The 23,325-nt window shown below is 37.4% G+C and overlaps 1 protein-coding gene across 2 annotated transcripts; it reads right to left on the bottom strand.

Annotated features, from left to right (window-relative positions):
* Window positions 1–2,290: 2,290 nt before the first annotated feature.
* On the bottom strand, window positions 2,291–20,688 carry LOC129578116 (putative uncharacterized protein DDB_G0282133). 2 transcript variants are annotated; one of them, XR_008689076.1, is made up of 6 exons: window positions 19,094–20,533; window positions 6,589–6,915; window positions 4,863–4,893; window positions 4,698–4,754; window positions 3,999–4,452; window positions 2,291–3,935 (listed from the first exon to the last, which is right to left on the bottom strand). XR_008689076.1 is itself a non-coding variant. In XM_055466250.1 (5 exons), the coding sequence occupies exons 1-5, from the start codon at window positions 19,191–19,193 to the stop codon at window positions 4,260–4,262; spliced, it is 708 nt and encodes a 235-aa protein (XP_055322225.1). In that variant the 5' UTR covers window positions 19,194–20,688; the 3' UTR covers window positions 2,291–4,259. The 2 variants fall into 2 exon arrangements, 1 of the variants encoding a protein (XP_055322225.1); XM_055466250.1 differs by having other exon boundaries at window positions 2,291–4,452; window positions 19,094–20,688.
* Between the last annotated feature and the right edge of the window lie 2,637 nt (window positions 20,689–23,325).

Below are 23,325 nucleotides of genomic sequence, written 5' to 3'. Positions count from 1 at the left end.
GCAAATTCTGGCGATGACAGGGTCGATTCAAATCTCATTTATAATTGCAATTCAAACACACGCACGAGCGCAAAAAAAATGACATATATTTTAAACGAACTGATGAATAGACTAAAAATACTCTGTTTTATTGGTTCAGTTACGCAGGTGAAAGCAAAAAAAAAAGAAGAAACAGCTTGAAAGCTGCTGATGAATAGAAACATCAATGGAATGGGGGGCAGAATAAAAATTGCCCACTTTAAATACGCTACTGAACCAATGATAAATATCTTCAATAAAAATGGGAATTCACGTAATAATTGACATGTCCCAGCTTTACAAGGGATTCGTTCAATTTGCCATTGTTTCAGTGTTGACATTGAAAACGTTTTTATCGCACCGGATAAAATTCTCTGTACTTTCGTCTCTCAATCGCACGCGTACTTTCGTCTCTCAGTCAACCCAAGTATGATTTTGTGCTCAATTAATTAAATTTATCAAATGGATTCCCTCGCCATAGAAAAAAAAATTACAATTGACGAGTTGTTTTTTTTTTTGTTATTTCATTTGGTTTGTCAGTGTGAGAAAATCAATAAAATTCGGCTCTTTTTCTCTTCATTGTTCGTTACTCGTCCTCGTCACTTTTGAAAATGTAATGAATATTTGCTACATGAACATGCGCATTGTATTTAAGAGATATCGCTTTCAGATATTATCTTTGTTGATGAGAAAGAATGGAGCACATGTTACCAAGAGACAAACTGAATTCAGATTGAGTTCAGCTTACTCACCTTACTAACACTTGTCCAAGAACAAAATTATATTGTTCTACATTGTTGCATTGCACAGAATGAATAGAGAATGAATGAACGAAAGCATTTTTACATCTCATCGATAAATGAAAGTTCATTCATTTTCGGATGACATTCAATAAATCGAATCCATTTGAATTACGTTATGCCTCCCGTAATAGTCAAGCTCCAATCGACCGAACGACCGCGACCGCATTCAATTGAACGAACGAATTATATATATATATATATATATATGGATCGAACGAACGAATATAGTGTGGCGTTGAACATTTTCTGCCGTCAAGTACGTGGATATTCAGTTAGAAAAGCAATACCGTATTGTAATGGCTTGTTTTATTATTATATTATATTAGAATAAATTGCCAGTAGGGAATAGAAATGAATAATACACCAGGCGAATGGAAAGTGAGAAGGAGAGAGCGTGTGTGAGCTGGAGAGCGCAACAAAAAGTAATAATGAAAAGAAATTTGATGTGAACAAGCAAACGGGAGAGAGAGAGAGGGTCCTGAACATTGAATTGTGCTTTATTTAAGCTTGTTGACTTACAAATATGTGAAATGGAGAATATCAATTCAAATGCGTATACTTTGTATATTGATTTCCATACCATTTTCCCCAATGAATGTTATATTACCACCAACCCAGTAGTATGTTGTGTAGTCATAGTCGTAGCTTTATTTTATTACGTCCATATGGAGCACTTGTGCATGTGCAATCCAGATCGAAAATCGTAAGAAAAAACCTGAACTAACTAAAACTACGTCGTACGTGTATATACCAGGGCGAAAGTTATATGTGTGCATGTATGTATGTTTATGCATATGGAAAATATACAACCGATTCGATTCCTTCAACACGGACTAACCAGACGAGTGAGAAAAAAAACCCCAGTGTGATTGGGTTATAAAATAAATTAATATCACAGACGTATCGAAAACTATTCCATAATTGATGTGAGAATGTCGAGATTCACGATTTAATATCCTGTAAGCGACATAAACCCTGCTGTATCGTGTGCCAAACGCCATTTCGATCAATTCACTCATTCTCTGACTTGAATAATACATACGGATATATGTTGATGTGTAATAACGCCTCTTGTTCTCTTCTCCGCTGTTTCTCTCTCGCTTTCTCTCTCTCTCTCATACATGAGCCGTTTCAGCAGCATATCCGTTGCATGATTTGCAACTATTTGAAAACATTTTCCTAATTTGCATGGCATAAATCCGTCGAAGCTGCATTGTCGAAAATTTAATTGCTCATTGTCGTCGACAAATCTCCATTTTCAGTGTGTTTGAGCCACTCGTTCATGCTACGGCTCTGAACACCGTCAATTCCATTCGAATGTCATTTTTGTCGTAATCCTTTCGTCAAATTCCAAAACTGGAAATCCTATTAAAATTACGATACACCGTGAAAATATGAAAAATGAAGGCGAATATGTTACAAATCCACATGCAATGGGACAAGAAAAGAGAGAGAGAAATAGAAACCCGTTTCTGATTTTTATACAATAAATATATTTGGTTTTGTTTATTATTCTTTAAGTCACACATAATTTGGTTTTTCTCTGATAAATACAGTAGTACAATGTTGCAATTTTGTCTTAGGTTCTTTATTTGTTCTGTTTAAGTTATATTCTTCACTTTTATAAATAACAACATTCTCAGACGATAAATCAGTTAATCGGATTTAAAATAATATCATTACAGTATTCATGCTTTTTTTTATATGCTAGCGCTTTTTTGCTTTCTTACTTTTATTCTTCGTCGTCGTCGTCGTCGCAGTCCGTGTGATTCTCGCTGATTCGCTCTTTTCTTTACCACACACATTTTTTTTTCTATCTTAAAATCGCTGAGCACGCTTTCAGATATTATTATTTGCTTCTTCTTATTCTTGCTCTTCAGATTTTCCCGCATTCGCCATTGGACAATGTGTCGTTTGCAATTATACTATACACAGTTGAAATTACATTTGCAAATGGAAATTCATATAACACAAGACGTGTCCTCGAAGAATCTTATTTTGTATAGAAAAAAAATCGCTACTTGCAAACGGTTGTTTTGTTTTTCATCTGCTTCATCAAATATGATGTAAAATGCATGTAATCAAATATTTGTTGCAATTCATTTCTATTGGAATGAACTGTTCACATGGTAACTAGAACTGTTTTTTTTTCTTCATCAAGTTATTCTATTGATGTTACGAGATTTAAAATCAATGTCAATTTGGAAAGAAGAAAAACTAAATTGAAGATGACACTATCAACTGAGAATGCTGTCATTAGTCATCATCGCTGGAAATCTAGTTATTGATGCTGCACATAAACATTTGGTTTTACTTTTTCCTTGCGATTTGAAATTGATTTGCCTTAGACTAAATTGTTATGGGTTTCTTTGCACTAACATTGTTAACAGGGCTATGTGTTTTTGTTCTCTTTTTCTAAAAAATTTCTGGAAAACAAAAGAAAAACGGGTTCATTGAAAGTAAAATTACACAGATATGCATGTTGGTATCAGTTTTTTTTCCTTTTTCAAATCGGTAGTCGAAATCGGCTTGAGTTTCGTCTAGTAATGAGAACATTAGGCGTTTTTTTTAGCTCTAAGTTATGTTGTTATGTATTACATTTAAATTCGTGCAATTTAATGCTACATTGAAAAAAGAGACATTAAATGTTCTACATAATGTATTTTTCTTGCTTTCATCCGTCACTGTATCCACCTACCCATCAAAAGGTTAATCCTATCAATTTCGCATCGATTTTTTCTTAATTTCTTGTTTTACTTCTCGAAAGTTATCATCGTTCCTCCATATTCGTCATCATCGTTTTGTCACATGTAATCTGGACAAGTCGATGATTGTATAAATTTTGATTGGCTCTTTCCTTTTTGTTTGGAATTCATGTGCATTGGAATGTTTAGCAGTTGATTTTCTCAATTCATTTGCATGGCGTTCTTCGTTGAATATTGTGGTCATATATGTGTGTATGTGTGTGTAAGAGTGTGTCGGGTAGAAAAATAAAAACTAGTTTCTTCTCTTCATTTTCTTGTTACCGTTCTATTCACTATGCATTTGCAAATATAAAATTCATTTTCACTCATGCGCACGCTCTATTGAGAGAAATGTCAAAATCAGGATTACCTAAATTAAAAGATTGTCATACAAATAATGTGTAAACATGTTTACATGCAAATATAAACGAACCGTTCGCTATAAACGAACCATCGAAAATTAAAATCTTTTGCCGGGACAACTCCGAACACACATGTTGACTTTGATGTGCGCGAGCGCTGCTCTTTCAATATGTTTGTATTTGTTGTGCTGCATGGCTGGTTGTAGTTGTTACTGAATTTCATCCAGTACGTCTATTTTTTTTCCTTCATCTTATGTACAACAATTGCAATTGATGCTGGATCGAATGGATATGTTTTTGAGCTCTGTAAATGCATTTGCGTATGCCCTGACTTACAATAGCCGTTCGAGATCTTCGCTTTCGGCTTCGCTTGTGAATGAATCAGTGTCAGTGTATTCGTCTCGATTTCGTCGACAGCACGGAGGCAGTCTATCGTCATCATCTTCATCGCTCCAATGTTCAAATTCCTCTTTGTGATGCTCTAAAAGCATAAGACTTGGAAATAATGTGTCACATCCGCTGCAACTGCAATGAAATCATGCAATAACAACAAAATCATCAATAACGACGGCAGCAGAAAAAAAAACATCTCCCGATATACATAATGGAGTGTACATGTGTGTGTGTGACACATTTACTGCATTCCAAATTATGAGCTTCCACAAAATTTTATTGTGACTAGAGTGAGCTTCATAAAACCCCCCAGAAATGATAAAACGACTTGTTAAACTGAACAATTCAAGTGTGAGAGATAGAGTTGAAAAACCTACCCGAAATGTCGTTTCTTCTGCTGATGCGATGCGAGTTGTCGGTGACAATGGAACGCCCTGTCGCACAAATTACATCGAAAATTACACATGAAATATAAAAACGTAGTATAAAATAGAAACAACCACGAATAAAAAAAATATTGGATAGCTATTGCACAAACTCACCTATCACATACGTTACACGTCAACGACTCATCTGTGGGGAAAAGGGAAAGAGAGAAAGAAAAAATAAACTTCACATGTGAACACGATGTGGAGAGGAAAAATATACGACGAACAGAAAGCGAACAAATTTTTTGCTGCAATTTTCGATGTCATCTTTTGTTGACAGCAAAATAAAAAGTTTCCCATGTGAAATTTGTACATTCTTTTTTTTCTCAAATTTGCTTTGAGAAACTGTATGTAAACACACATACAGACACCCGTTCTCTGTCTTGTGTGTGGAACGAAAGAGATGGAGTGAAAGACAGAGACAGAGACAGAGACAGAGACAGAAAGTTCAAACGGAAGAAAAATTAAAAATTTGCAAGCATTGAAAAGTGGATATGTCAGTGAATAGAATTTACTGGCTGCAGATAAATATGTAAAACGTGATTGGTGTGTATGTTTTACTGAATGGATGGATGGCGTGCATTTGGAGTGCATGTATCTGTGTATGTGTGTATACTCGAATGTGAAGCGTTGCCATCAACATCACTTTGCTTAAGTTGAATGGTGCATTCTAAGCCATGACAAGGTTTAAGCGAAAATGAAGAAGAAAAAAAGAATAAAATGCACTGCATCGAAAACAAGTGACAATAGTTGAACAAAAAAAATAAGAGGAATCATAATAAAAATAAAGAAAATACTAGAGAAATGAAAAGTAAGAAACAAGTACACGAATTGCTTCTGAATACTTGTAAAACCCATCAACGAAAGTGGCGAGAGACAAAACAGCAGAAAAAAATAAATATAAAACAGTGACAACACACAGCGTTTTCTGGTACCTTTTTTCTTTTGTCGGATTCGCAACATATTTGAGGGGATAACAAATGAATTCCAACATCAATTCTGCTCTTGCCTGAGACGCCAATATAAAGCGAAATATCGTCACAAAACCAAAGATGAAGAAATGAAGAAAAAACAAACCAACCGACAAGAAAAGAACTAAATAAATTAACGAGGATGTAAAAAGTCATATTAAATGCTTTAAAACGAAACCGGAGCGAGAGAATGGGAGAGAGGAGAGAAAGCGCTGAATAAACGAAATGCAAGCGCAAACATATAATAATACAGCAAAAATCTATTTGCAAGAGAAACAATCCGGCGTGTTAATTATTCACAAGAGATATGCAAATATCACATTATACGAAGAGAAGAGATCGAGTTATAAACTAATTCGGGTGCTCTCATAAGCACTTTTGCATTTCATTTTGGTGTGGTTTTTTCTTCGTTGGACCCCCCCCCCCCATTTTTTCCTATCATATGCCCTTTTGCATATCCCAAAATTACGATGGCATGGGGCTACATAAATAAAGCTCTACGTGGAGGAAAAGAAGGAGAAAGAGAACGAGAGGAAGAAAATGAATGAGCTCCTGCATTTCGTATGAGATGGATATTTAAATTGGGAACAATTTTTTGACAAGTAAAGAGCAGAAAGACTGCACCAAATTCGTATTCATATGAGCATAACGTTCATTCAGCAAACACACACACACGATGTTGTCCGATGCGCTTTGTTCATCGTTTTAATATTATTGGTGGTTGGGTTCCTTGGAAGAAATTTCTGTCAGGTCTGCTATTTTCAGTCGGAATGGATGGTCTAAATGTAGCCAGAACCGGGGCATAGAACGTAGCAGCGATGGATATGTATAGAGAGAAGGAGAAAGAGAGTGGCATGATTTTAATTTACCATAATCGTCGTCGTCGCTTATGACCATAGCCTGTAATCGGTTAATTGTGCTCTCGTGACGTTCGTTGCTATTGCTTTTCGACGATGCTGAGTCCAATTCAATGTCCGAGTCATTGTCGTTTCGTTCCTGTGTGGCTGAATTGGAATTGCAATTGTCATTGGGCGAACATTTGGCCGAATCGTCGAGAATATCGAAATTGTCTAACTCATCGAATGGATTATTGTACTTCGGGCGGTTCGAAGAATTTGTCGTTCGATTACAATTTTCATCGGAATCAACGCTGAGACGACCGTACGCTTTTCGCGGTGGACGCTGACTGTTTTTGTCTGTAACGAACAAAGAAAATAAAAAAATCAGTTTCTATTTTTATCGAAATCGTTTTTTTTCGACTCTCAAAATGCGAAAATCGAAACATAGTATTTCTATTGCCTATTGACTTCATCCCTAGCAAGACATTAATGCATTTTTTTTGTTGCGATGGAATAACGAGGAAAAATGACTTCAAAATGAAGCGTATTATTTGTTTTTTCGGTTCAAATTGAATTTCATAATCGCGTGATCGCTCGAACGTTTTCTTTGCGTTCGCGCACATTCACAACGAAAAAAAAGCAATTTTTCGCGAACTCACGTACTGACCGAAAAAGAGAGAGGTACTCATAATAATCGGATGGTACATCGCTTGCTCAAATTGGACTAGATGTCAGACTGAATTCATGGCGAATTTACTACGCTATCGCGTCACTAAATCAAAGCATTCGTTATTTTTGTAATATTATCTATCATACACGACACGTACTTATGCGAAGCGCCTTCGACATCGTGTTACCACTTGCAGCAGCAGCACACGAGATACTAATAATGATTGCAAGTGCGGGACGAGCAAAACAGACATTGGCCGTACTTGGCATAATGAAAAATAAATCTAATTCTGCATAATAAATCGTGGCATAAAAATGGAGCGACCGTACAGATAGAGTAACAAAAATAACAACAACAACAATTAAATGAACCATCATAGGCAAATGAAGTGTCTGCTCAACCAAAAAGGACTCGCTGCAATAACTGCGCGCTCGCTGAGAAAATGGATTTTTCGTGTGCATTTGAGAGAGTGGATTATCTGAATGGAGAATCTCGAGATGTGTCACAGACAACACGAAAATATTCATTATTCACAATGATTTATCGATGAGATTTATTTTAGTTTTCCCATTCGTATGTTTTGTGTCCATTTGTGTTTACACTCGGCGTTTTTGTAAAACCACCAGACTATGTGACACACAGTGTATGTGCGAGAAAAACGAAAACAATAATGGAGCAATAAAAAGGAAAACAATACATCAGCAGAAAGCAGCAATGCACACGCTTGACTTTGGCTTCAGCTTGCGACTCAACAACAAAGCACAACGCCAATTAAAAGTTCGCACAAGCAAAACGAAATCAATCGAACAGAAAATGAGCGAAAAGAATTAATTAAAGACAACACCATGTCTCTTATTGTCCCGTGGCTGGTCGGTATAATAAGCTTGTTGATATATCATTTGGTAATATGTTCAATTAGATGTTAAATGTTACTGACGTACTGTTCACTTCCATTGATTAATAAATAAACGAGCAAGTGAGCGAGAGTATGAGCACTGGCGCAACAGAAAGTTGGCCGTTTTCCGCTTTGAGGGATTTTTTTCTTTTTCTGTATCGATGTAATTACGTTAGTTTGAGGGGGGGGAACTTTCGTGCGTTCACTTATTCTTAGAACCTGATGATAACGCCATTCAGCCAACCAAAATAAAGGGCAAACGAGAGAGAGAGAGAGAGAGAGAGAGAGAGAGAGAGAGAGAGAGCGATAGCAAATGAGATATTGTTTATTTTCGTGCGAGAGCCGTGCAATCAATTCAGCATAACATGACATACAGCAAGAAGGCTTTATATGCTTTTGGATAAGGTTGTATGTTGTGAACTTGGTCATTAATCCATTCAATGTTGGTTCCGTACAAATACGTCACTCATTCGCTCACTCTTTTGCTCGCTGTGTCTCTATTTATCTTCGACGATATCAAAAATCATTTATAATTCATGCAACATCAGTCCCTTTGTATCACACATTTGGAGTGTGTGTTACAGTTATTTTTTGTGTACTGAACGAAAGAGTTCGACGTCGTTTGTTTGACTATGAATGTTTTAATATTCAACGATTCGAAAACGAAAGGAAAAGAACAAACTTAAAGAAATAGAAAGGCAACTTTCGAAAAGGTTCTGCGAACCGAAAAGACGTGAAAGAGAGAAAAAGGGAACGAATGAAAAAAAGAGAGAAAGAAAGAAAGAAAGAGGAAAAAAGCCAAAGAAGTTCTCCCGTCTATTGAAGTTAAGCTTTTCGATGCTGTTGGTCGGCTTCAAAATCTTTAAACGGATACCACGTCTCTGCTGCCAGTAATCGATAACATAAAAGAGCATTAAATATTCAAACTGACATGGGATAGAAAAGAAATGTCAGGTGTACAGAGGAGCGGTAACGATGTGTCGGTAACAAGGCAATACGAGACGTTTATCAAGAACTCAAAATTATAATTGGATTTTTTTCTCTCTTTTTTCTCTGTGCGTTGCTTTTTTTTTAATCATTTTGAGTCCAAGCCAAAAAGTATGCGGTCATGATTTTGTTAAACAAGCACTACTGATTGCCTTGCAATCATCGCATACATTTTGTTTACGCAGCTGTCATTTGGTTTCTAGAACTATAGAGTAAAGCAGGAAAAAAAATGAACAAGGGTGTGGGGCAAGCGACAGTGAGCGAGCGAGCGAACGAGTGATGGAAAGATCGAGTTTCCATAAAATGTCAACATCGAAACGACGGTACCGCATTTAAATGAGTCATTGAACTGTAGAGCATACGATTTGAATGTTTCTGACTTTTTATCAAGCGACAAATATTTGGGGTGAAGCCAAACAGTCTGTCTTTGATTTTCATTTTTAATCGAAAAATCAATCAAAGTGATTTGGTGCAAAGCAAAAAGAACGACGCAGAGAAAAAGAGGGTGCGGAAGGGAGGCCAAGAAACATCTAACGAAAAAAATGGATGAATCATTTGGCTTTTTCCTTTAGTTAGTTGGTCGTTTAAATTTTTTATGTCGCTTATTTACTGATTTCCACCGTCGCCGTCATCGCCGTTAATGTCATTCAAAAACACACACATGTATATTCGCTTCAGTGGGATTGTTGGCAGCTGCTGTGACCGTGCCTATTGTCTTTTATACTTATTTTGTTGTTATTGATTGTCTCATTCTCTGACCTCTGTTTTTTTTCTAGCACACATTGCCTCATTGTCTTGTTATTTGCTGTGTGTTTTAACATGTGTTTTAACACACAGAGCCGCGTAGATTTCCTTCTTTGCGTATATTTGTTTTTTGATGTGCGCAACGGTACGCATATAAATTAACCGATAGAGAGTGAGAGAGAGAAAGCTTTCAGATTTGCCATGAATTTTGTTTTTGGAAAATTCATGTGTACATTAATATGAATCGATAGAGCCGTCGGTGTGGAAAATTCACATCAATACGGAATTCCATCGTATAACGTCTTCGTTCGTTTTACGGTAAAATAGACATATAATAGAATTTAATTTTTTTTTGTTCGCCTGCCTCTTCTTCTCAGTTACGTCAATGTGTTTGAGTCTCGATTGGATCATTTTGGAGCTTGTTAGAGAATGAAGAGAGGATCGAACCTACGAACGAAAAAGAAAGAAAAAGAAAGAAAGAAAAGAAGAAGTGTCGGAAGAAATCAACTTAAGGCCTGGGATAATACATGACAGCCGAAATGTACGGTGCGTGACAATGAAAATGCTATCTTAACGGCGGGGAGGAGGGCAACAACGTAATACAACAATTTGAGTTGAATACACGCATATTTATATTGATTCAATAATAATGGAGCGTGCGACGTTCGCCTTACACATTGTCCTTTTCGCTTTTTCAAAGCTCTTGCTTCAACAGCCACAATCGTCGTCGTCGTCTTTGCCACTTCTTACCCACCTCCAATGTGTTGTTTCATGGCTTGAGGCGCACACACGAAATACTTCTCATATCAAATGACAATTGATCTGCTTTAACACAATTTTCCAGTTATTGCATCATTTAGAAGGAGTGAATGGCACAAAACAAAAATGATTTATACGCCTTTCATTTTCGTCGGCGCACGGTTCCGCATGAATCGCTTTGTCGTTGTCGGGGCAAACGACACATTTTCACGCTGTATATTTTGCCATTGATTTTATTTGCGTTTACGCGATGTGATATTTGCACTCAGGGGGACGCTCTGACGTAGATATTCGTCGTTCGCTTGACATTCACTGAGTACACTTGATGATGATAATAATCTGTGCAAACACACACACTCTATCTCTCTCTCCCTCTCTGTCTTTCTCTCTCTCTCTCTCTCTATACGGTCGCAACGGTATTTCTTCTTCACAAATGCTGTTAGTTCTGTAGCGGCGATTCTAAAACACCTCTCCTAATTAACGGTGAATTTTTCCATGGGCTAAAAGTCGGCGTGGCTTTTAAACCGATTACGCTTATACCTGACGGCTGAGACACGTCTCTATTGTATCGAAACAATAATAAAATTACCAGCTCCGCTGGATCTTGAGCATACGAGTGTCGAGCACACTGTAAATCCCAATTCAAAATATACATCGAATAATGAAAGCGGACGACCTGCAATATACCTGTACCTGGATGAGTGTCACGGAAATGATAACTTCAAAACATATTTCCGCTTATGAATTTATGATGAACGTAGGCGATACACAGTGTACTGTATGCTCTATCAGCTCTTTCTCTCGTTCGATTCGATTTAATTTCGTTTTGAAACTTGTGCACACCGTCGTGTATCGATTTAATATTGAACGTTGTCGTCACATCATTCACCAGCATTGAAATCGTTGCAAACGAATCGAAATGATTTTGTATATGAGTGTGAGAGCTTGATGTTTACACATTTCAAACTACTTTATATCGCGTTTTTAACCCTTAACGATTTATTGCAATCGCGTTCAATTTGTGTTCTGATGTCTCTTTTCGTTGCATATAAACACCGACAATGATTCCGTTCCTTTTGGTTTGGCTGTAACCAAGTTAGAAGGAACACAAGAAAAATGGACGAGAATGAAACATCGTCGCTGATGACAAGAGCGTCATTTAAATTTCTGTGTCAACAAATGCGTACACAAGTTGATCGCTGTAAATCATAGCTTATGGCAGCACACAATGTTGCATTTGCAAAACGCTCCATTCGCAAATATTTGGCATGAGCATACACTTATGTCATTTGATGTATTGTTGCTCCGTTCTCAATTTATGTCCTCTGTAATAACATACGTGCTTAAAGTACCTATTAACGTACTATATTTAGTCAGAGATTTTTCATTTCATTCCGTTGATTTATCAAATCAAGCGTTTTGTGTTCGCGTTTCAACCGAAAGCTTTTATTGCTAATAAACGGTTCGCATTTTCGGCTGGGGTTGGATTTAGCGTCAAAATATTACTTTGCTTGAACATCACATTCGGTTCGCTCACACTGTGTGTGAGTTGGTATATACATATTGGTTGTGAACCACTGAGTGAGTGTGTTTTCGAAAATCAAAATCATATAAATTAACTGGTTTCTTTTCATGCGAAAGGCCTTTTTCCATTCTCATTCTCTTTCCCTATCTCTGGCTGTAAAATTTTTCGTTCGACGTTGTAAGATAGACGAAATGTGTTTTGTATTTCGGCTGGTTCGGTTTTTGGGTTTTCCATTCTTGGAATTTCAGGTGAAAAGGGGCCGTGGCGAACGAAAGAGAGAGAGAGAGAGAGAGAGAGAGAGAGAGAGACATGGAGCCAGCCAACGAACGAACGATCGAGTGAGTAAGGATTTTTTTGCAAGTGGCTTCTTATACCCATGGAAAATATTCGCAAATAGTAGTCATTCGAACAAAAATTAATACCTTTGATTGCTTTCGGAGAAATGAATCAGTGGTGAAAATGGTTTTCTGTACACATACCACACATACACTCTCAGCTCATATCGATCCATTGTCTAGACTTTAAAGTAAAAAAAGCAATGAGTATAAGCCGTTCATTCTTCGCCATCTTCCCTTTTTCCTATCCTTATTTTGCTTTCGCCCAGTTGGTTTCGCACCGGTCTATTTCGATTAATTTATCTATAGCATGAACACTTCGAAACAGAGTATCGACAGCAACAGCAACAGCAACAGCAACAGCAACCGAAAAAAGTCAGACGATCTTATTGCATTGCTCACTTTAACTATTGGATATATCATGCAGTGTTTTTGTCCAAACCAATCAGAGCTTGGAAAAGGGTCAAAAACACATTCATTCCGTTGGCTATCGCAATAACAGCACTAAAGGCACCAACTACTTACAGCAATCGAAACAGGCATGGAATAATTTCATTTCGACTTTCTACTTTCGTTTTGCTCGTTTTTTTTCTTGAAAATCAGAAACTGACCTGCGTCACATCCAATTTAATGTAATGCGACTGCCACTTGCAGTATTTCCTTGGCCGTGGCGCGCGAACGTCGTTATATCGCATCATCATGAAATTACGGCTGTTGCTGTTGCTGTTGCTGTTGTTCTTAATGGTGTTGCTGTTATTATTTTTCTTTTTGTTCATGCTCGATTCTGTTTTCGTTACACCATTAAATCGTTTTGGTTTGGCCGTTCGCATTTACATCTTCAGTTGAAAGGAGATCAATAATGGGTTTTTGGCCAAATTGCCTTTTTGTTTACGTTTCTAACACACACGATGTGTGTTTGCTTCGATGAGCCGATATGTGCCCAATAGATTGCAACACAACGAATGGTGGTTTTGATGGTGGTGGTTGTGATGGTGGTGGTTGTGATGGTTGTTGTGTGTTTGGCGTGCGTACCATGCTTTTTCCCTCTGGTTTACATCAATCAATTCATGTACTTTCTATTTTCTGAACATTTTTACTATCGAAATAAATTGGACGAGAGAATATTTATGTAAATCTGGTTAAAACATATGCGTACGAGGCAGTCATGTATTGCTTTATGTACGTATACGACGAGAGAGAGAGAGAAAGATCCACAACACCATGATAACAACAGCAACAACAACTGAACAAAGTGAAATGTACTGAAATACGCAACGAAAATGTATTGGAACTGAGGATTTTAAGCGTTCAAAAGCTTGCATGTATAGCAATACCAATCACTTTTGTGGAAAAAAATATATATATCACGCAGTAGTGTGTCCGGTGCGTATGTATGTGTGTTTTGTGCTTGCGAGTGAGTATTGTGTGTGTGTGTGTGTTTGTTTTTTGTTGTTGTTGCTTTCAGTGGAATAATAAAAAATGGTAAAGGTATTAAGGAGCGGTTATCATATAGAGATGGCTATGTTAACATACGTGGCAGATTGTAAAATACGTGTTGTATTTATGTTGATTTTTCGTCTCTATCTCTTCAATGTGTCGCGCATACATTTTACTGCCACAAAATCCTCAATCGAGTAAACACACTGAAATACCGTACCTATATCTATGTTTATGTATCAATTTATTTACTTTCGCTTGCATAACCAAGTACACATTGTTTTTTTTTTCGAGATATTTTTTTCCTCGCTTGCTCGCGCGCGTACATACACACATCTGTTCGTTCGATTGCTTGTTCGACAGACGCACTAAAAAAAAACATGGCGAAAAGAGTGATTCGAGTTGTTCTGTTTTTATTTTTGTTCTTCTTGTTCGAACAAGTTCGTTGTTGTTTTGATTTGATTGAGTCGGGAGAGGAAAATGGCATAACTCCAATGAGATGAATTATCGATTATTTTTTGTTGGGTGTTGCTATTTTTTCTTTGTCATTCAGTTCATTTTTCTACATTTATTTTTTGGCAATGTTGTTCGCTTTCAAAACATTTGAATTCGATTTCGGCAGAAGTTCGTGTATGTATATTTTTTTCTCGTGAATTACAACGGCAACGACGTCATTCGTTTAACAAAACATAGGTGGGCAACATGGCATGATATTCAATGGATTATTATTTTGGTTTACTTCAATTCGATAAATGCAAATGAAATTGAACACCTTGCCAAAAGTAAGCGCCACCACTTCTACCACCATTACTCCCCCACGAACTATCCACGTCTTCCAATTTGGAGTGCATTTCTGTTGGATTATTATTACTATCTATATATGATGCGGTTAAAATGAAAATGAGGCTTTCGTCGCTCAATACACAGATACGAAACAAAAATAAAGCAATCCATTAAAATGGAACATGGAAAAGAAATCCGTAAGAATGAAACATAGCATGTGCCGTTTTAAGTATTTCGCTTTGCGGTGTTCCGTTTTGATAGATTTTTTGTCTGCAGTGTCTTTATGAATGAATCCTCTCGCATTGTTTCATATGAATGGATCTGTATCACATTGTTTCGTTACTCGAATATTTTTTCGTGTGTTTCATTTCAATTGATTCCCGAGCTATTGATGACGTCACTCACATTTATCACATGATGCAAATTAAGTGATAAGGAGCCCGAATTTCGATGTGGCGATAACACCAATGGATTGGGCAAAGAAATATTATATGAGAATCGAAAAGAAAATTAAACTTTTTTTTCGATTTTTGTCTGTTTCGGATCGTCCACATGGGAAACATTGAAATGAAACACACGAAAAAATATTCGAGTAACGAAACAATGTGATACAGATCCATTCATATGAAACAATGCGAGAGGATTCATTCATAAAGACACTGCAGACAAAAAATCTATCAAAACGGAACACCACAAAGCGAAATACTTAAAACGGCACATGCTATGTTTCATTCTTACGGATTTCTTTTCCATGTTCCATTTTAATGGATTGCTTTATTTTTGTTTCGTATCTGTGTATTGAGCGACGAAAGTCTCATGTTCATTCCAAGCTCATCATACGTATTGTATTTGGCAGTGGTTTTTGCTGTATACACATGGCCTATAGCGTTAGAATGAGTTGTTTACGTATGAAATTCGTTGCTATTTGACGTTCAATCTGTGCTCGCGTGGCACCTACCGATAAGGTGTTATTGATCGTAAATTAATTTCACCTGAACACGATATTCTCTATTATTCAATACCAAATACTCTCGGCGTTCCGAGTTATAAAACACTGTGAATGTAGTAATTCCATCGGAAAATTACTAGCGTTCGGTGAATGTGACATAGAAAAAAAGTCCCCCGAAAATAATTGACACAGAAACGAAGTGAGCAGAGGTAGAGATAGAGAGAATGTGAGTGGGTGAGTGAACGGAATCAATGGCACATTTCATAATTTACGTCAATTTGTGCCACCGATACGCAGAGCATCTTATTAAATTGTAATTGCAGCTCTAAGCATAATTATATAAAATGCAAACGTGACAATGACTACAAATCGATTAAATATTTATGTGTAATTCAATTTTATCTTTGAAATTGAAGACTTCAATTCGTCGACACTTTACATTCTCACACTATGCATGATACCCATGTTTCAGTGTCGAAGGAGAGAGATGTTTCCGACATTTTTGCTGCCATCAACAAATTAGCTGTGATTCGATTTGAAATTGAAACAAAGTGAAAGCAATGCTACAATGCTTGTTCTATGTGTTGTTGAATCAATTTTTGGTTTTTCAAGCAAGAGACAGAGAAGACAATGCGAGCAATAGAAATAGAAATGGTGAGAGAGTGAGAGAGAGAGAAAATCGAAGGAAAAAACAAAACAAAAGAAGTGAAAACAATGGCGAGAGAAGAAAAATATAAGTAAATAAACAAAGCGTACGTGCAAATATTTGTAATCATGTAATTCAATCAATCCACTTCAGTATTGTCTGCTGTTTTATTTCTTTCCTAAGCAATAGATGGATAAGTAAGATGTGTGGTTGCGTCTTCTTCACAACATTTATTAAACCGAATTACGTGTCCACTCAGCGAAAATGGCAGCAACAGCAGCAGCAGAAGCAGCAGCAGCAGCAGCAGAAGCAGCAGCAGCAGCAGCAGAAGCAGCAGCAGCAGCAGCAGCGGTAGAAGTAGAATGCTGTTTACTCGCATAATGATTGCTTGGTTTGGAAATTCGTTCTGCTATTTTTATACTGGCACATTGCGGAACAATTTTACAATGTCTGACAATTATTTAATGGTTCACGCAACGGCACGTTTCCTTCCAAATGTCAATTGGCAAACATTGTCTTGGCCTGGTCTCTCTGTCTTGCTCACGCTAGCTCACGATTTTTGCCCCGGTGATGTGTTGTTTTTGTTTGTTAGCATTTGCGTCAGTACACATTTTTCTGAGTATTCTACATTTTCGGACGAACGATGGAAAGTAAACGAGATTCCTATCGATCGGATCGGTTATTGTTTTGTGGGAAGTTTTGTATGCGATGGCAGTTTCAATGTGTTACATAATTTATTTGAAATGGGCCCCTTCAATAAAACCGCACGCAATCGAACCGAAAAAAATAAATAAATATTTTTTCGATATTTAAACTTAACCATGGAAACAAAGAAGTAATTTTCCAGAATGATCCATAAAATTAAATGCGAGTATTATACGATTGGGCTTATGGTTGTTATCCTTCCCAACCACGGGTTGGTATTCCAATATGTGTGTGAAAGAAGATGTGGGTTACATCTGCTTCGCTGTCATTTTTTTTTTCGGACGAAAACTTTAAATGTCCATTTCAATATTTTCATTTTGTCTGCTCTTTGCTTGGGTCGATTGGGGAGGAAAGGAATGGAATGAAAGAGCGTTGTCCCGAAGGATCAAATCACACCAATTGTTGTATCGTAAAGAAGGTAATCCATCGATTGCGAGCATGGCATTTTTTTCATTGTGTCCAAACAAATAGTTGGTAAAAGAGGCCCTCGCACCAACAAACGATAGAAGGGAAAGGAAAAAAAAACAGAAGCAACACACCAGATAGAAGGAAAAAGCGAGAAAATTAAAGGCGTACACATATTGAAGACAGTATTCAAAAAGAAGCAAATACTTAATATTGGCAGAAAAAAATGACGATACGTGGAATATGTAATCGTAGACGATTTCATCTCTATCACATCGAAATGTCTCCAGCTCGAATGACAACAACATGAAAAAAAAAACTGAAGATAAAGCGCTGGAAAAAAAACTAAGTAAGAAGAATGGTCTATTGGAAGCCGCGGCAAAAGTCGACAATGAGGGAAATATCAATCAAAAAAACGGATAAAAGAAAATGAATATGGTGAATGGAGGCCACCTATCGCACTAAAATATTTCTTGCACATCGCTTTCGCTTCTTTTCTCAATAGATCACTACAGCCACTCTTCAGAATGGCATGTATCCGATATGTGTTTTTTTTTGCCTCGTTGTTGTTGTCTATGTCGTTTGCTGTGCTTTTTTCTCCCATTCTCTCTCTTCCGCTCAGTCGTTTTCAGTAGTTTTTCGCTTTTATACTCCGATTGATAACATCCATTTCGGGAAGCAACGTGAAAGATTCAATATCGATTTGATCAATACAACACATTTCGAGCTCATTTTGCTTGCTTTTTCTTTCACTCAGTTTCTCTTCGTGTTTTTTTTGCGCTTTCTCTCTCTCTCCATGTATTTGCTATCTGTCTGTTTCTCGGGTGCTTTTGTATTTGGTGAATTGTTGTCCCCCGCATAAACTCGTATAAATACCTTTTCGATTCCATTCGATCGATTGTGCTTCTGGTTTGGTTTGGCTTGCCACTCAATCTTCTTTTCAGCTCTCAGAAAAGTGGTATTTTGTTTACATTGATATTCAATTACAAGTACTTCCGAACAGTTTCGCTATAGCATCGTGTCTCTGATTGAGTGGTGTACGTGGCTCACTCATATCCACAGCCGACGGTGTGTTTTTCCAATTCAACGCGATTGATAATGACGATACGAACAGCGAATCATGAATTGAAGAACGGAAAGGGACGAATGTATCGATTCGAATTCAGGCTTGTCAATAAAATAATCTATTTGTATAGTGTTTTGAACCTTTTTTTTCTTTCTCTTTCTCTCTCTATCCCTTCCATGTCTTTCTCATTCAGCCTCAGGGAGATTCAATAATGTCAATTGTTCATGTGTCTGTATTCAAATCGCGATATTGAGATTATACGACTGCATTGGGTCATATGAATAAATGAACGATCTCCACTTTGATTAAACACATCAATGCACGCGGCCATGTAATTCGATTTATGACTTTCACTCGCACACGTGCAATTTCTTTCTGATGCCATTCGCAATTTGGCGAACTGTGATTTTTCGTATTGTGTATTTGATGCGGTCGCATAATCGCAACGACTACATCGAAAAAATTGTGTTCACGTGGAAATGAAGAGAGAAGCATGGTCCACGCGTGTAGCCTCAAATTAAAAATGCATTTGTCTCAAAAGTTTATTTTTGTTTTACTACGCTGTCTTTTTCTTCTGTATTTTATTTTCAATGGCAATTGAAAGGACAAGAAAAAAAACGTAAACTTACCATAGCTGTTGTTGTTGTTTGTGTGCGACTTCGATGAATAATTGTTATTGATCGACGTAAAGAAGTTAGCTGCACCTGTTCGCCTCAGTATCCAGAACATCTTGTGCGGCAATTATCTGAATTTACAAGTTCGTTTTCCAAGGAATACCGACAAAGTTTTATTTCTCGAATGTGGTGAGCAAAATTTTTGCTTCGTTCGTTTGTTGTTCTCCTTCGTCACCGTCTTTTTTATGTGTTTTTTTTTTGGTTTTCCGGTGAAAAAGTTTGGTGTTTCTGATTTTTTTTCTCTTCAGTCTAAGAGCCCGACCAAATATTCACGGCAATTCATCTATTTCAAGATTGGCTTTTCCTTCGATGGTATTTTTCACTTCTTCTCTCCACTCAGAAAAGTTTTCTCTGTTAACGAATGAATCTGGTTTTAATTCCTCTTTTCAGAACATTTCGTGTGAATGTTCGTTTGTATCGGTGTGCTCGAAATAAGCCCGTCACTCGGTCACAATTATCTTCTACACTGGGAATTGAAAATTTTACGAACCGTGCGTTATCTTTCTTTGCTTATTTACTGTGGCCACGATGTTTGTTACGATCCAAAAAACGAGTGTGTATCTGAATGCGCGTATGATTCTCGTGTGCATTCACTTCTCAAGCGGTGTGTAACTGTTTTTGATTGTTTGAATGTTTAGTTGGTTAAAATGGATATTCTAATTTCTCATCATCCCCAGAAGCACAATATGAAAACCCTAAGGATGGCGCATATGCGAACAGGCACGTGTTTAACGTTTTATGCTTTATTTTAATTTCATAACTCATTTATCTTTTTATATGTGTATGTTTTTTATCTTTTTTTAACCGTTTTTCTCTCTCTCAGCCAAAGTGTCGTTGGCATTCGTCACTGTATTTTTCCGTGATAGTTTGTTGCAACTATGTATGTTGATTGATTATTTACTTTTGAAATGCTTTTGGTATGTTAGATTTAGTGCTTTGCCTGTTGGCGATATGTGTTTAAAATGAATCACTCTTAAGCGTGTATAAAAAGAAATGCCATCATAAGTATTCTTTCAGTTGAACGCGCTTCCCCATTGGAAAACGGAACAAATCATCAAAATCAAAAGCACTTTTGAAGAAAATAGTGTGCTAGTGCTAACGATAAAAATTCACCGGACAACAATGGAAAAAATTGTGCAGTGGAAAAATAACGATTTGGTAACTAACAAAACGTTTAACGCTGCTTCAAGCTTGCACTCTCTCTCTCTCTCTCTCTCTCTCTCTCTCTCTCTTTCACTCTGTGTATATATCGGGCTCGAGACGAACAATTCCACACAAGAGAGTCACAACAGTTGAGTGCGAGAAATGGTTCGAGTTATTCACACGATAAAAAATATTCTGTGGTAGAGAGCTTTTTGGTTATTGCGCAACAGATAGCTATGCGGCCGTTCTCGTCAGCAGTTCACAGCAAACTGAAGGCATAAAGCATTGATGCAGGCGTTTTACAAACATATTTTGAGTACGCACAACAATCGAGCCAACTAACCAGCCAACAAGCAAGCGAGCAAACGAACGAACGAACAAATGAGTCGAGCGCGCGCCACGAACCTGAGACCCTCATACTCTCTCGTCGTCGTCGTCGATGTCGTTATCCCGCTACACATTGCTGTTCTATACTACAACACCGGAGCTCGAATCGAATATATGGAATGTTGTATACGTATCCAAGTCTCGCGCGCGTTCTATGTGGTTGGATTAAATTTCTTGTGCGAGTTGAGTTGAGTTCAGCTTTTGTTCCAATTTTTCCGCCGTGCAAAACTCCTGTGTGTGTTTCCAGCATTTGGCAACGAATATTTTTGGTTTTCGTTGTCACATTGTGTGCTCTCGGTACGGTATACGGTTCGTTCAATGTTTTATTTTATTTCATTTTCTCGTTTGTTGTTTTTTTTTTCTGCGGCTGTTTTACATCAAATACATACTATGCTATGGATTGCATGAGCTTCGAGCTACAAGCGAACCGTGAAAGCATAGCGCACCAGCACTAGCACACATAATAGTACAGGGAACATTGTATTGGCCTCAGTCTCGTTCTCCGTCTCGCCTTCGCTCTTTCAGTCCTGATGACTTAATGTAAACTGTTGGATTGTATTTATTATATGTGCACGAAAACGAAATGGAATTATTTCGTGCATCAAGAGGAAAATTGCGATGTGAAAAATGAAACGAATTAAAATAAAACGCTGAGTAGCGAAAACGAAAAGAGGAAAAAAAACACACAAAAGTAGCGACATTCTCGAACCGAAAGCGACTTAAGACCAGGGAGGGAAAAAAAACAACAACACACGCACACAGAGCCACAACGTAAGAATAAAATATACGTATAAATAAATAAGAAGGAGATGGAATTGCAGAGTTACAGGCGCTTCCAAAGTGTCTGTTTTTGTCGGTGTGCCGATGCCTAACCGCACCGCCGGAATTTTATAAAGCTCTAGCAATGGAGCGCAAAATTGCCATCATTTTTCCTCGTTGTTTGTCGCTTCGTTCATTCATTCGTTCGTTCGTTTGTCGTTGTCCTATCACCGTTATCACCGCTAACACATTTGGTGGATAGGCACATTATTCAAGTGAATAAGAAAATTCATAGTGCTCATTGCCTTCGGCCATCCGAAGAAAAGGAAAGAAAAAAACAAAAAGAACGAAAACGAAATGTGCTCCACAAAACGTAACGTCATTTTTGCATTGTTTTGGGCCATTTAATGTCGACTGCTTTGTTGTGTTGGTTTGCGGTGCGAAAAATCCACCGTTTTTACTTACCACGGCAGCCCATGAAGGTGACTGCACAAAATTAAAATATTTAATATGAAAAACCATGAGATGAGATATGCGACAAATGACACACCGGCGACAGTTTGAACGATGTGGCCAAACGTGCAGCTAAATGGAGTCAACTAAATATTTCCGTTGACTGAATCGATTTTCCCGAACACACGGGATCAGAGATACATGCGATTCATTCTTTTTGTATGCCTTCCGGAAACCATGAAGTGTGCACATATACACATTACAACGACATCAAATCAAATATCCTGAGGTCTAACTTTTAACCATAAAACTTTTGTTGCTCATTTTTGTTTTATTTAAATTTTGCACGTGCACAAGATGACGATGATCCAAGCGATGATCAATGTTCTCCGAAATATCCACTGATATTTAATGTGCGGCGGTGACAGCTGCGGCAACCGGCATCATTACACTATTTCTCTCTGTCTCAGTACACTTGTAAGTAGAGTGAGACAAGTCAAGGTTTCTCTCACACATAAATATCATTTTTCACATAAATGCGACATGATTTGTAATTAATTTAAAACTTAAGTATACCACTGCAATCTAACACGGGTACATTCATACACGACCACTTTACATCAAACCCCTTTCAGACAGATCCAAACAAAATTAAATACGACATGAAAGAAGAAGTGTTTGGCGGTGAGCATGGAATTGGAGTGAAGTATATAGGTGGTGGTGGTGGTTTTTTCAGAGATTCGGAGGCTCGTATAAGAACCCATAATAACAACTACTTAAAATGTTGAATCCGCACTACTTTATCCTTTCTGCCGTGACATATACGCGCAATCATATAGTCGGCGAGTGAGTTGGCGTATGAGTAGTGTGTGTAAATAGTCACACAAACACATGTCATTTAAAACCCAAATCATCTGCTTTGTGTCCTTGGCTTCCAACCAACATATCCTTCAACATAATAATCCTTCCGCTTTTTTTCCCTCTTCTGTCGCTCTCTCTCTCTCTCTCTCTCTCTCTCTCTCTCTCTTCAGTAGAATAAGAGTGAAAAAATGACACCACAGCCAATACATCATTCATTTGCTCCGTTTCGCCGGATCGATTCGGTTCTTTTTGATGTTTTGCGCCTTGTTTTAATATTGCAACGAAATAACTCACTTGTTCCGCACATACATATGGAAATCTCAAATGAATGTGAAATTTATAAAAGCAATTCTCTTTATCGCACTCGATCTCTGTGCGATGAACGAACACAAGGCGAATGCTTCGAAGTGAATTATGTTGAGACTACATATGTGCGGTTTGCTATTTCGATGATTAAGTACTTTTCATTCTAAGTGCATGAATGATTATTATGGATTATACGCTGAACATACATGACATGACATATTCAATTTCGGAAATCATTTTTTTTCTTTTCTTTTCTCGTTCCTTTATTTTCTGTCCCT

The sequence above is a fragment of the Sitodiplosis mosellana genome, unplaced genomic scaffold (assembly GCF_009176505.1).
Source record: "Sitodiplosis mosellana isolate CC-2019 unplaced genomic scaffold, AAFC_SMos_1.0 Smas_scaffold_6226, whole genome shotgun sequence".
Classification (NCBI taxonomy): domain Eukaryota; kingdom Metazoa; phylum Arthropoda; class Insecta; order Diptera; family Cecidomyiidae; genus Sitodiplosis; species Sitodiplosis mosellana.
This window is presented reverse-complemented; position numbering and strand designations above follow the sequence as displayed.